A 15,329-nucleotide genomic window follows, 5' to 3' on the forward strand; every position below is an offset into this window, starting at 1 on the left:
CTACACCTAGTGCATCTTAAGATTTATCTCAGGGAAGTAAGTGAGATGTACAGTGTAGTACTTCATTTATAATTATTATTAATGATTATTAATTATTCTAATTATTAAATGACACTTGGCTTATGCTTTGATAGAAATATAGCAGAATACATAAATACAGTGGAATGTAATGTTTATAATTGCTTTCATGTTGATGTGATTGTATTTATGTAGAGAAGAAATAAAGGAATAAAGAACTTGCATTTTATTGTTGGGTTTATAATCTGCCAGTGTGTGTGTACCTTGCAAAAATTCCCAACCAGTGAATAGAGCAGAAAAGGTAATTTTTGTTTTTGTGCCAGTCATGGTTCCTGGCACACAGCAAACACTAAATAAAAATTGTTTAAATTGAATGGAAGATGTAGAAACTGGGTTTCTTCAGGGAATCTTGTGACCAGCAGAAGCTTAGGAACTGACGAGGTCACACTCGTGACCTAACCTGCCTCTCTGCTGCCCAGAGGTGTTTCTTTAGGGAATTAGGGATTTGAGACTGAAACCCAGGTATTAATGGATGCTAGGAAAGTGGTCTACTACTGAGCCACATCCCAGCCTCTTTGTTTTGTTTCTATTGTTTTAGATTTTGAGACTGGAGCTTACTTTACTTATTAGGCTGGCCTTAAACTGTTTGCAGTGGCCTCCCAGGTTTTGCTATTACAGACCTGTGTGAAAGCGTTAATGGCTGTTATTTTTAAAACTGTCTGAATTTGTTTATAAATCACTTTTGCAATTTTTCTCCCGGAATTGTTGTGATTGTTTTCTTTCTGTTTTTCTTTTCTTTTTCTTCCCCTTCACCCCATCTCTGAGATAGGGTTTCTCTGTGATAGCCCTAACTGTCCTGGAACTTGATTCATAGACCAGGCCAGCCTTGAACTCACAAAGATCTGCCTGCCTCTGCCTCCCGAGTGCTGGGGTTAAAGACGTGTGCCACTACCACCTGGCAGAATTTCTCTTTTTTTTTTTTTTTTTTTTTTTTTTTTTTTTTTTTTTTTTGGTTTTTCGAGACAGGGTTTCTCTGTGGTTCTGGAGCCTGTCCTGGAACTAGCTCTTGGAGACCAGGCTGGTCTCGAACTCACAGAGATCCGCCTGCCTCTGCCTCCCGAGTGCTGGGATTAAAGGCGTGCGCCACCACCGCCCGGCTAGAATTTCTCATATTTTAACCTTGGTTCCAAAAGAGGAAAAATTGAAATTGGTGTTAGGACCCCAACCATTCCGAGCTTCTGGTATGCAGTGTGTGTGTGTGTGTGTGTGTGTGTGTGTGTGTGTGTGTGTGTGTAAGCCAGGGCAAAAACCTCTGATTAATTCTTCTGCGGGTATCTACCACCTTTTTTTTTTTTTTTTTTTCAAAGACAGATCCTAGGGAGGGGGAGGGGAGGGAAGTGGGAGGCGGGGAGGAGGTGGAAATTTTCAATAAATAAATAAATAAAAGCAAAAAAAAAAAAAAGAAAAAGGCAGGTCCTCTCACTGACACCTTTGGGGCTTGCTGACCAGGCTAGACTGTCTGGCTGGCAAGCCCCAGGGTTCTATTTGTGTCTACCTCCTCAGCACTACTTTTTTCTTGTCTGTTTTTTGAGATGGGATCTCACTGTATAGAAAAGGATGCCCTGGAACTTACAGAGATCTGCTTGCCTCTCCCTCCTGCTTGTGGAGATGAAAGGCTTGTGCCACCATGCCTGGCCTAATTTCATGAACGTTTATAGTAACAGAATGAAGAAAGCTATGAAGTCAAGATACTTTTCAAATACCTTGAGTACATCTGGTAAGCAAATTCTAGCAAGATGAGAATTCTGCTATAGGACTTTGCTACCCCATTCTTCCTTGGCTTGTTTTGTTTGTTTTTCTGAGACAGAGTTTTTCTGTGTAGTCCTGGCTGTCCTGGAACTCACTCTATAGACCAGGCTGGCCTCGAACTCAGTAGATCTGTCTGCCTTTGCTGTCCAGGTGCTGGGATAAAAGGTGTGTGCACCATCATGGACTCTTCTTTCTTAGCTCTTTAATTGTTGGAAATTGGTCTGTGTATACCTTCCAAAGGAATTTTAGCTGTTAATCACAGGATATTAGGTCTGGAACAGAGGTGGGCACTGAGTGGCTGTTTAGGAAATTAAAGATAACTAAAGAGAAATTTTCATTGGGCTCTGGGCCTGCGATATTCCAACCTCTTTGGAGTCTCCTTTGTAGACACAGCTTCTTTCCAGGAATTCTTTGTCACAGTTATCCAACCAGTTTATATTCTGTCTTTCTGTCTTTGTCTCTCTTTTCTTCCTTTCTATAAGATGAGGGGCCTGCTTGTTGGGTTGGGGTTTCTGTTCCGCCCGGTACCCCACAGCCAGCAAGCCCCAAAGAAAATCACACAGAGATCTCCTCTCCATAAATTATAAACTGATTGGCCCATTAGCTCAGGCTACTTATTAGCTCTTGTAGCTTTTATTAATCCATTGTTCTTATCTATGTTAGCCACATGGCTCAGTACCTTTCTCAGAGGGGCAGGTCACATCCTGCTTCTTAGGTGGTCTGGGCAGGAGTGGGGAAAAGCTTCTTTCTTCCCAGAAAACTCCTGTTCTCATCACCCTGCCTCTACTTCCTATCTGGTTGACCCGCCTATACTTCCCGCCTGGCCCATCAGCGTTTATTTAAAATATGATTGACAGAATATAGACAATTCTCCCACACCACCTTTCCCTCTTTTTCTCTCCCTCTGCTTTTCTCTCTCTACCTGTCTCCAAGGCCTCATGCATACCAAGGGAGTGTTCTTCCATGAAACTGTATTCCCAGTCTTTGGAACTCTTCAGCTTGTGAACCTGGAATATCTTACTGTAAATGAAACAAATCCCCTGCTTCTGAACCTTAGCAACCTTGCCCTTCTGTGTCTGGCTCTGTGGTTTGACTTTGGGTACTGTGCCTAAGGAGAAGAAGAATAGTGCTTATCTTTTTGTGACTGGATTCTTCCACTTGGCATGATGTCCACAGAGTTCATCTATATTGTAGACTGTCAGAATTTTCTTTCTTTGTCAGGCTGAATAGCATTTGGAAGGGGTGACCAGCACATTTTATCTATTAGTGAACATGTAGGATGTTAGATCTTGGCTGATCATGCCCCCTATTTCATTGTGGGTAAACAGCCTTTTTGATATTTCTTTGCTTAGTTACTAAATAACAATTTCTTACATTATTTGGATTAAATCAGATAATACATACATTGCTTAGAGTGGTATGTAGCATATAATAAAAGTTAAAAAATGTTGTCATAACTAAGAAAGGACCCCATTTATTAGCTCAAGCACCCATTCAAAAGTACTGCAGTCAGTCTGTCATTTAGATAAGAAAAAATAGTTTTAAAAATCATTTGATATAATGGGGGGACTGGGAGGAGAGGGGTGAGGGAAAGCTGCAATGGGGCTGTAAAAATAAATAAATAAATAAATAATTTGATAGAGGCTGGACATGGTAGTGCATGTTTTTAATCCCAATACTTGGGAAGGAGAGGCAGGAGAATGTCTGAGTTTGCAGTCAACCTGGTCTATGTAGCAAAACACAGGACTGCCAGGTTTACATAGAGAGACACTGTCAAATTGGACTGGAGAGGTGGCTCAGTGTTTAAAAACACTGACTGTTCTCCCAGAGGACCTGAGTTCACATGGGGCCACTCAAAACCACCTGTAACTCCAACCTCAGGGTCTGACTTTGCATGCATGCATACACATCACATACCCTCAGACAGCTAACATGCATATACACATAAATAAAACAAAGTCTTACAAAATATAGTTAATGGGAGAGAAAGTAAAAATTTGGTAACTCTCAGCTTTTCCCTGGGTGAAAGATGGACCTCTGTGTACCTCTTTGATTCTCCCCCCCCCCCCCACATCTGACCTTCAGAAGAGGTAGAGTGGCTGCCCTGGTAATGTCAGTAGCAGTAGTGGATGAGTTCATAGGAGAAGCTGGGGCCATTCCAGTGAGAAGAAAGTTTGCCTGCATTCAGTGAGGATATTTTACATGTCTTATTTTTTTTTCCTTTTCTCATTTTTTTTAGCCAAACCCAACAGGAAGCTTACTTTTCTCTACCTGGCCAATGATGTCATTCAGAATAGCAAACGGAAAGGACCAGAGTTCACGAAAGACTTTGCGCCAGTCATAGTGGAAGCGTTCAAGCATGTTTCAAGGTAGGGTCCTTTCTGTACATGAGGTAAGAATATATGGAATGTATTTGTTAGAAGCTTTCTTTAATTTGTAATTTGATGGTTTTTGCTTTCTGTGAGGATTTGAGCTGCTGCTGAGGGCATTTGGAATACTTGAATCATGGCTTTCCTGTAAGAGACCAGAATGCCTGCTTTCTTGGGATGAATGTCACTGAGAGTAAAGGAACTGAACTGTAAATGCATGCTTGTAGAACTCCATCTTATGTTTGACATTTCTGAACTTACTTAATACCACAATATTTTTATGGTTTTCTCGTGGGTGTGTATTTCCTTACATTTTCAAGTACTTTAGAAATGAAGAATATGGGGGCTGGAGAGATGGCTCAGTGGTTAAGAGCATTGCCTGCTCTTCCAAAGGTCCTGAGTTCAATTCCCAGCAACCACATGGTGGCTCACAACCATCTGTAGTGAGGTCTGGTGCCCTCTTCTGGCCTGTAGGCGTACACACAGATAGAATATTGTATACATAATAAACAAATAAATATTAAAAAAAAAAAAAAGAAATGAAGAATATGGGACTGGATGGCTCAGCAGTTAAGAGTACTGGCTGCTCTTCCAGAGGTCCTGAGTTCAATTCCCAGCACCCACACAGTGGCTCACACTGTCTGTAATTCAAGTTCCAGTGGATATGACATCTTCATACAGATATACATGTAGACAAAACACCGGTTCACATAAATAAAAAAATTTTAAAAATGAGTGAATATTTAATCATAAACTTTTCAAACATTTTCTTCAGGTAACTTTGTGTGTGGAAATCCTAGTTTATGCACTCTAAATATTTATATTTCATTTGTTTGTGTTTGTGTACATATGCCACAGTTGGAGATTAGAGTTGGACTCAAGTGTGAGACAAATACCTTTTATCTACTGAACCATCTGGCTCTGTCTTACATACTTATTTTCAAATATTATATGCTGGAATGTAATAGATCTCCTGGGCAACAGTGCTGAATAAGATAGTAAATCAGGCTGAGTTTCAGCATACGATGGTACATGGCGATTACATCCATTAGTGCTCTAGGGTGAGAATGCCACGTCAGGTGTTGCTGTTACTGCTTTCTTAATATCATGTGACCTGCAGCTTCCACATTGCCTTCTACCCTGCAGAGCTAAGTGCTGCACCTTCCTCCCTCCCTCCCTGCTTCCCTCCCTCCGTCCCTCCCTCCCTCCCTCCGTCCCTCCCTCCCTCCCTCCCTCTCTCTCTGTCTCTCTCTCTCTCTCTCTCTCTGCCTCTCTCTTTCTCTTTCTCTTTGAGACAGAATGTGATTATGTAGCTCTGGCTGGCCTGGTACTCATTGTGTAGACTGGCTAGCCTTGAACTCTTCATCTCTGCCTCTCCCTCCCAAGAATAAAGGTCCAAGTCTGGCTCAGTTGAGACTTTTTTCTTCATTCCTGAGCTGTATGCCCTGTTACTTGTTGATGTTTCTACTCAGGTGTCTCACACTTACTGTCTAACTATGAACTGTGTCCTTGTTCCTGCCAAATTTGCTCTTTCTCTAGGTCTCATTATCTCAGTGAATGACAGCTTCATTTGTCCTGATAGCATGATGGGTGTCATCTATGCTTCCTTCTCCTTCACTGCATGCTCCATGGAGCACACAGCCTGCCGGGTGCCATTTTCCTGACTAGTTACCGTCATCTTTTCTTGGTGGTACAAGTAGCCACTCCCCTAGTATGGCTTGGTCCTCTGGGAAAACTGTAGGCAGAGTAGCAGAGTACTCCTAATACTCCCTTCTCTTTGAGCAAGACTGAAGGTGCTCCATTGTGGAGCTCGTCTGCCTCTCTGTACTCATGTGCGCTGTGCTTCTCCCACCTGTAGTCTGCATTTTAAACTAACAGACCCTTTTCTAAGTTCCTTGTACCTTCAGCTACTTTTTTGTTTGTTTTCAAGACCATTTCTTTGTATGTGCTTGACTGTCCTAGAACTAGCTCTGTAGACCAAGCTGGCCTTGAACTCACAGAAATCTGCCTGCTTCAGCCTCCCGAGCACTGGGATTAAAGGCCTATGCAACCGCCACCCCGCAAAATAAATATTTTTGTTTATTAAGACAGGGTTTCTCTGTGTAGTCTCAGTTGTCCTAAAATTCCCACTCTGGATACTTTTATTTTTGAGATAGGATCTCATATATCCCAAGCTGACCCTGAACTTGGTATGTAGCCAAAAAATGACTGAATTTCTTTTTTGTCTTTATTTTTATTTTTGATTGTGAATTTCTTACCCTTCTACTTGTCCCTCTCAAATGCTGCAGGGATTACAGACATGTACCAACATGCATGGTTTATGTGGTGCTGGAGATCAAGCCCAAAGTTTCATGTATGCTTGGCAAGTACTCTACCAATTGAGCTATATGCCCAGCCCCTATCTTATGCTTTTATATATGTTCCTCTCTAGAAAAATTCACCTACAGAAAAGATTTTAGGTAGGAAGAGTGAACCGTAGTATTCTGGGCAAGTTTGAAGATCATTAAGGAATGTGGAGAGTTTGCCAGAAGCAGAGGCTGTGGGACTGTAGTTCAGGCTGAGGATTTGGGTTTCAGAGACGGTTGAGAAATTGTTCTGATTTGACATAGAGTGTATATTTTTTAAAGTGGAGAAGTTGAGGCTGGAGATGAGTGAATGATGGTGGTATAAAACCCAGGCAAGGCACTCAAGCATGGCTCAGCAGTAATGCACAGCTCTTGCAGAGGCCCAGGCTAGTTTGTCAACTCCCACATGGAAGCTCACAATTGCCTGTAACTCCAATTCCAGGTTATCTTACACATGCGCGCACGTGCACACACACACACACACACACACACACACACACACACACACACACACTGCAAAACCCAGGTGAGATGGTGCTGAAGGAAGTGACAAATGGTTGAAAGTCACCCGTGTCCCATTTTCCCGTAGATCCAGTCTTCAGTTTTGCCTTTATTCCTCAGATAGTACCCCTGTTCTCTGACTGGTCTGGATCTGTCAGGGTGCTGTCTGTAGTACCACGTCCTCATTCATAGTGCTTATGGACAACAGCTGCTGGGAAGTTCCCCTTGATTTCTGTGCCTAAGACAGTGGTGGGTTCAGCAAACTTAAACATGCACTGTTCTTTAGCTCCTTTCACTTGCGAGCACCATCACTGTAAGCCCCTAGTGTCTGCTTCTGAAAATTTGACAATTAAAACCATTTGATTTGCTTTGTTCTCTTACTGAGTTTTTTGTTCTTTTAGGTTTTTGTTTGAGACAGGGTTTCTTTGTATAGATGTTACTGAGTTCTTAAGGGAAGCAAGGATGGTGTTTACATCACACCTTGACTGAACTGCTGCTGACGGTGCTCAGCACACCTGAGTAGTTCTTGCTGGGAGCCAGCATTTTGTCCCATTTTAGATCAACATTACTTTGTGGTAGTGTTCACTATACATTTTTACTGTCAGTATTTTTTTTTTTTTTTAATTTAGTGAAACTGATGAAAGCTGTAAGAAGCACCTCGGCAGAGTGCTGTCTATTTGGGAAGAGCGATCCGTCTATGAGGATGATGTGTTAGACCAACTTAAGCACGCACTCTGTAAGTATAGGGTCTTGATCTCTTTTCTCTGGCTCTCAGGAAAACACATCTTTCATAGACTTCATGTTTTTAAATCAGATGGAGATAAGAAGGCCAGGAAGCGGACTTATGACCAAATAAAGGTGGATGAGAATGAAAATTGTTCCTCTCTGGGGTCCCCAAGTGAACCACCACAGGTAAAAATACAAGACAGCTGCAGGGGTTTTACTCCATGTGACCTCTGGGCTTTGATCATTTCAGTGTTCTGGGTGCAAGAAAGGCAATCTCTCATATTTCTGGTTAACAAATTGCTTTTCTTTGACGTAGTATGATGTGTATGTGTGTGTGAAGATTTTGTTATTTTAGTTATATATGTGTCTGTCCATGGGTACGTGTGCAGGTGAACATCCAAAGAGTTAGGAGGTGTCTGTTTCCCTGGGCTGGAGTTCCAGTAATTATAGGCTACCTACCTGTCATGGTCCTAAAAACTGAACTCTTCTGCAAGAGCAGTTCATGCTCTTAACCACTGTAATACCTTAAGTGCTGTATTGTTTGCTTTATATAGGGAATGCATTTCCAATAGCTAAATATGAATAAATGTAGTGAAACATCCACTATTAACACTAAAGATTTTATTTTTACTGGGTGTGGTGATGTACTCCTTTAATCCCAGCACTTGGGAGGCTGAAGCAGGCGGATCTTTGTGAGTTCAAGGCCATCCTGGTCTACAGAGTAAGTTTCAGGACAGCCTAAGATACACAGGGAAACCCTGTCTTAAAAACCAAAACAAACATACAAACAAACAAACCCCCCCCCAAAAAAAACCCTAAAAATCGTTTTTTTTTTTTTAATAAAATACAACCAAAGCATTTGTTATATGGCTTAAACTAAAATTCTATGCTTAGATGAACATTGCTTCCTTTAAATATTTTTTGTTTTTAAACATATAAAATAATTGCTAGAGTGATAACAATAGGTGGTAGTAATGCAATATATTATGTGTAAAACTTTTCAGGAAAATAAAAATTTTCTAGATTAATACTGTCTAGGTCAGAGTTAATAGCTGCCTTCTTTTTCCTCTCAGGTATCTACCATATGAACCAGTCACTTACCTCAGTTTGCTAATTAGAAAAGTTTTTGCACTCTTTGCTTTCATAAACACTAGGGTGTGAACACCTCAAGGTCTAAAGTGGTGCCTCACGCTCAACACTTAAAATAACATAGTTTTTTTTTCACTTAACATATAAAAGAAGGATTGGGGACAGAAGAGATGGCTCATCGGTTAAGATCACCACTACTCTTTCTCAGTTAAGCTCTTAACCTGAGAACCCAGCTTTGATTTTGTCCCAGCACACATTAGACAGCTTACCACTATCTGTAACTCCAGTTCCAGGGCATCTGGGTCCCTTTTCTGACCTCTGAGGTACCAGGTGTGATCATGTTGTACAGGCAGACATAAATGGAGGCAAAACACATGAAAAAAGTAGTCTAATGTGTATTTTTTAAAAATGTGTCTTAAGAATGGTATATGTTGCAGACTTTTTGCTAGTGAGTGTTTCATAAGGATTAGGCATATGAAAGAGGTGTCAAGTCCTCTATATTTGTTAGAGCTTTATTTCTTTTGGTTCTGAAGTTGTGTAATTTTTTAGACTCTCGACCTTGTTAGAGCATTACAAGATTTAGAAAATGCAGCCTCGGGTGATGCAGCAGTTCATCAAAGGATAGCTTCTTTGCCTGTCGAAGTTCAAGAAGTGTCCCTGCTTGAGAAGATAACAGGTAAGAGTGAGGTCCACAGGGTTATCTTGGAGGTGGGTGTGGGAGCGGCTTGTCGTTGTTTTGTTGTGCATTAATTGTATTACCTTGTACTTTTCTTAGATAAAGAATCTGGAGAAAGGCTTTCTAAAATGGTAGAGGATGCTTGTATGTTGCTGGCAGATTATAATGGCAGACTGGCGGCAGAAATAGATGATAGAAAACAGCTCACTCGAATGTTAGCAGATTTTCTTCGTTGTCAAAAGGAAGCCCTTGCAGAGAAAGAACATAAATTGGAAGTGCGTAACCTTTTCCTTCTTTAGTGCATTTTTATTTAATTTTCTGTACCTTAATTTATCTGTGCATCTTAGAGTTCTTGCATCATGGACTATTTTAGGCAGTGACCCAGGTAAGCTGCTTCTTGCTATCAGTTTTTCCCTATAGACTGCTTAAGTAAATCTAAAATTTTGGTCTTAGCAGAATTTGTCACATTTGAAATCATCTCTGTGAAATTTCATGTAATAGTAGAAATTTAAACCCTCTAAGCACAAACATAATAAGAAAAAGTCAAGTCTAGTAAGTCTTGTGTTAGTGGTAATTCACTAAGGTTGTTCAGCTTATTGAATTCCTATTCTTAGCACATACTGTCTTTTAGGTCCATCATTAAGTATTCACATTACCCCCTCCACATCTGATTGTCACACTTCCCATATTCCCCCGCAGCCATACTCTCTGGGTTTACACAGTGCTGTTCCGGAAAAGGTTGTTCATGGATTAGGTATGGTTGTTACTGTTGGTGGAGTAGCCATTGTCAGCATATGAGAACTGGGCTTAGCTTTATTTAAAAGACCATTCAGTTAACGGGTTCTTGCTTGAGTTGTTTTGAATTTCAGCGCCTTGTGAAAATGTCTTGAATTCAGTCCCTGTATTATAGACATCTCACTCTAAATATGTAGGTCTATCATGGTGTTGCCTCATAAATTTATTTATTATTTAATTCTTGGCTCAGCAGTTTCTCACTAATCCCCCAGGTGGTGCTTAGACTGGCTTGCTATTGCAGTTCTGAGAGAATTCCTTGATTATTCCACACACCAATGCTCCACTCTTAATTTTATGCTGTCCTTGAAGAGATAGATTGCCTGCTTGCAATGGAATAGATAAGTGGAGTTTCCTAGAACATGAATTTGGTAGTTCACTTAACCTGTTTGTGATGATGTAGTGGCCTTCAGTGTTAATGTATCCTTACTTGTTTCCCATTTGCAGCGTTATGGGTGAGTATGTCAACAGTTTTTGTCTTTAGCCTTTTGGTACAGTTTCTTTAACTTTTGTTGAGCTTCTATTGCAGGTATTGGACACGGCATATCTTCTTACGATGTCATCACCATTAGCATATTTCCGGCTAAAAATAAACATTAAACTCCAAAGCCTGTATTGTCTCATGTTTTTGAAAATTGAAGAACGAAGATTTTTTTATTCTATTTAAAACTGCTTTCTCACTTTTGGTGTTGACTATCATTGGTTTCAAAAATAGAATTTATATTTGACATGTAACTGTAGAAAATAGATCACCGTCCCTGCCCCATTTGCTGGTACTTTCTAGCCAGATTTTCTAGTTAATAGTCATACATAGAGCTGATGATGTTAGTGCTACCATTTACCATGTCTCTGGGGTACTGTTCAAGGCTCTTCACATAATCCTATACAACAGGACACATTATTATCCACACTGTATCTTCATGGAAGCAAGGCATGGGAAAATAAAGTAGATAAGCGCTACTGGATTGTTGAGAACCCCAACAATGCCTCCAGCATTGGTGCGTTCACTCCAAAGTCATGTTGACTTTCTGTTCTTATAGAAAGTAGTATATCCCTTTTGAAAAATCAGAAGTCCTATTTCTCCAATGCTTTCTAATCTACCTTTTCCAACTCATCACAGGCTTGAAATCAAGGAAGTTTGATTGTTCAGCATGAATGAATTTTAAATTGAAGAAGCCACCTCAATTATGATTAGGGTTTTTTGTTTTGTTTTTGTATTTTTAAGTCTTTCTAGTTTTTCAAGACAGGGTTTTTCTTTGTACTACTGGCTATCCTGGAACTCACTATTTGTAAACCAGGCTGGCCTTGAACTCAGATATGTCTGTCTCTGCCTGTTGAGTTCCAGAATTAAAGGTGTGTGCCATTATGCCCCAGCTCATGATCATATTTTTAAAGATGCCATTTTCATAAACTAGGAAGTTATTTAGCAAGAACCATTGTAAATTGTCATTGAGAAGCCAAGGTTTTTTTTTGTTTTGGTTTGGTTTTGGTTTTGGTTTTTTTGGTCATATGATGTGACAATGACTTTAGACATACTTTGTATTCATAGGTGGCATCACCCTGAAGTAGAGACTGAGGACTGAATGTTTAAGGTTTTGTATCAGTTGCACTGTCTCTTAAACTGGTTTAAGTTATCGAGGTCAGTAATCACCATTGTTAGAAAGTGAAATAAAAGTATCAGTTTAAGAAGTGGTCTTGACTTGAGGAAGTTAAGAAGTGGTTCATGTCTTGAGAAAGCCACTATTAAAACCTTTGAAATGATGAAAATATGAAGTGCTTCTAACTTTTGATAATTTTGGATTAACTTTGATAAGTGAACAGATAATAGACTTTTAATCTAGGCTGTTGCACTTGCCCATAATCTTAGTATTAGTGAGACTGAGGCAAAGAAATCCTGAGATTAAGGCCAGTTTAGGCTATATAGCAATCTGACGGGGGTGGGGGTTGGATGGATGGATGGATGGATGGATGGATGGATGGATGGATGCTGGAGATATGGCTCATTGGTTAAGAGCACTAGCTGCTCTTTCAGAGCACCTGGGTTCAATTCCCAGAACCTACATGACAGCTTACAACTGTTTGTAACTCCAATTCCTGGGAATCTGATACCTTCACACAGACAAAACACCAGTGCACATAAGATGGGGGGAAAAGATTTATTTGATCTGCAACCTTGAACCTCTTGCCTCAACCTTATTGCTGGGATTGTGTCTACCACCATAGGATAACTTAAAGTGACTCTTTGATGTGATGTTTTTTGGAGAGGATACAATGTACAGATGAGAAGTTCTTCCATATCAATGAGATTCCTGATTGCTTAGTTTGTAGAAGTTAGTGGAAGAAAACATGCTTTTATAAAATCAGTGCTTGCCACCTTTAGTCCCAGCTTTCAGGAGGCAGAAGCGGGTGGAGCTCTTAAGTTCAAGGCCAGTCTGGTTTACAGAGTGAGCTCCAGTACAGCGAGGAGGCTACAGAGAAACTCTAGAAAAGAAGCAAAATAAACACATGGATGAGCACACATAATGATAGTGCTTGCTAATCTTTGTAAACTGTGCACTTCCAAGTCTAGGAATAGATTATGAAGAAGGAATCCATAATTCCACACACTAGAAGTCATAATGAGAAAGCATATAGAGAGGATAAGTGTTTATTTGATATGTGAATATTGATGATTAAAGCTTGTTCTGGGGTAGGAAGATGACTCAATGAGTAAAGTTATATCTGGGCAAGCATGAGAGCTGTTAGGATCCATAACCCTCTGCAAATGATGAGCACGGCAGCATGCACTTGTGATCCCAGCACTGGGAGGCAGACAGAACCTTTAGCTGAATCTGAGTTCCAGGTTTGGAGAGAGAAGACCCTTTCTCAAAGTGGAGAGCAGTGGAGGAAGACACCCAGCTGTTGACCTCTGTCCTTCACGTGCATTTGTGTTCAAGCACAGAAAGCTCCTTTCCCTTGAGTTGTCATGGTGCCTCTGTTAAACTGTATTCAATGTATGAATTTGCTTAATATGGATAGAACTGTAGTACAGGCTTGAGCATTGTAAGGTGTTGAGGATTGGTTTGCAGTAGGGACGAGTGCTGGGGTTCATCTAGAAGGTCTCAGTCGTGCTAGGTATGTGCTCTCCCACGGTTATATTCCAAGCCAGGCTGTCAGAGCCTGCAGCATAAGGCCATCTTTTTGTGTATGATTTCACCCATACTGAGTATTGCATATTTGGAAGTGTTTATTTTTCTTTCAGTTTCTTTTATCTTTTGACCAGTCTTGAGTTCTGATTTTATGACTTATCTTTGCCTGTGTAGATATAGATATATATTTAAAATAGCCTTCTCTATCTATAACCATAAAGGCCTTGTAATGTTTTGTAGTATTTCTCAATAATTTTATTGAAATTTGTTTTGCATATAATGCAGAGATGTAGCACATTGAAAGTAATAATTGATTGCCCTTTTATTGATTTGGTAGTAGGACAGGTTTAGTTACTCAGGTCTTAATCTTAGTACACTGTGGACTGAAACAGAAGCATGTGTTTGAGGCCAGCTTGGCCTTTGTATGATCTGTGTTACATAGTGAGATTCTGCATCAACCTTCTCCCCTAAAACCCAAAATTAATGATTTCTTTACTAGTGTTGTGAAGTGCTATTTCTGCCAAGCTTAATTCTTACATGTGCATACTGACCTGTAAGTTTTACATTTAATTGTGCAAATTGTGATTTTGATTGCTTTCTAATGCCATTCATATTTGCCATTTCAACTAATCATGGTTATTGTATGTATGCAATTTTATTTTTTCTCATTTTCAACTTTGTATTTTAATTGAGAGTGCTCATTCCTTTATCATGTCATGGGTCATTTTCCCCCCTGCTATTCATACCTAAGATAAAGTTTAACAAGTTAGATATAATTAGTAACAGTTTAATAAGCATATGAAATGTGGTTTCTCTCCCTCTCATATCTTGGTTTGCTGTAATAAAATTGGTGGATCCTGGTGACTGAGGATGACTGACACTGTGAAGGAGAAAAGACAGGAGGACTGCTTACTAGAAAGACCGCATGAAGCTCAATGTATACAGTGACTAAAGTCTGGCTCAGCCATTTGAACAGAGAAAATGGCCATTTTTTTACCTTGTGAAAGTGTACCTGTTTTGTTCCTCCCATTAGTAAGAGAGCAGCACCTGAGTAATCTATGACTACAGGGATCGAGTGAGCAGTGCTGAGGCTGAAAGGGAACAGTGCCAAGTGGGCTGGAATTCCCCTCTGTCCCTTACTGCTGGGGTGAAGAGTGGTGGTCTGAGCTGCCCAGGTAGTAGCAATGAAGTGTTAGATGGATTCTTTCTTGGCTCTGAAACCCAGACTGGCCTCTTTGTTGCCTGTGTGAGGTGAAGTTTCGTTAATACTGTAAAGGTAATGTGTGTTCACCATAGTTTTGCACCCATTGCTAAAAGCATAGATCCTACCTACAATTCTATTATTCCTTAACTTTTAACATAAGATATGAAGGATGAGATTGTTGTATCCATGTCTGTTTTTGTATCCTGTCTTTTGCACTTTTACTGTAAACATTTCCATATAATCATCACCCCCCCCCCTTCCCTTTTATTTTTTGGGATGGCCCAAGCTTTGCCCATGCCAACCAAGTTCTCCTCCATCTACTCTTATCTTGATTATCAGTCTGACTTTAATAGCCAAGTTATAGCCTGTTATGTAATATTTAACCATTTTATTTTTTTTTGTTTTGTTTTTTGAGACAAAGTTTTTTTGTGTAGCGTTGGTTGTCATTGAACTAACTCTGTAGATAAGGCTAGCTTTCGGTTCTCTCTGCCTCCCGAGTGCTAGAGTTAAAGGCGGTGTACCACCACTGTCTGACTTCTTTCTGTTTCTTCATGTTGAAACTATTGGCTGAAATGACATTTAGCAATTAATAAACATTTTGGCAGATCTATTATATTTAACTTATTGATGGTGGAAAATACTGCTCTGAATCTATTTCAGGTTAAATCTTTG

At 40.1% G+C, this 15,329-nt stretch overlaps 1 protein-coding gene across 4 annotated transcripts in view; it reads left to right on the forward strand.

The window, feature by feature from the left end:
- Rprd1a (regulation of nuclear pre-mRNA domain containing 1A) overlaps positions 1-15,329 on the forward strand; it is a 59,258-nt gene that overhangs the window by 18,664 nt on the left and 25,265 nt on the right. For all 4 annotated transcript variants that reach the window (XM_057788426.1, XM_057788423.1, XM_057788424.1 and 1 more), the window contains exons 2-6: positions 4,067-4,196; positions 7,672-7,778; positions 7,857-7,954; positions 9,407-9,533; positions 9,633-9,808. In XM_057788426.1, the coding sequence (XP_057644409.1) occupies positions 4,067-4,196; positions 7,672-7,778; positions 7,857-7,954; positions 9,407-9,533; positions 9,633-9,808 (638 nt within the window). The remainder of the gene's footprint in view (positions 1-4,066; positions 4,197-7,671; positions 7,779-7,856; positions 7,955-9,406; positions 9,534-9,632; positions 9,809-15,329) is intronic.

The sequence above is a fragment of the Chionomys nivalis genome, chromosome 14, assembly GCF_950005125.1.
Source record: "Chionomys nivalis chromosome 14, mChiNiv1.1, whole genome shotgun sequence".
NCBI classification, from domain to species: domain Eukaryota; kingdom Metazoa; phylum Chordata; class Mammalia; order Rodentia; family Cricetidae; genus Chionomys; species Chionomys nivalis.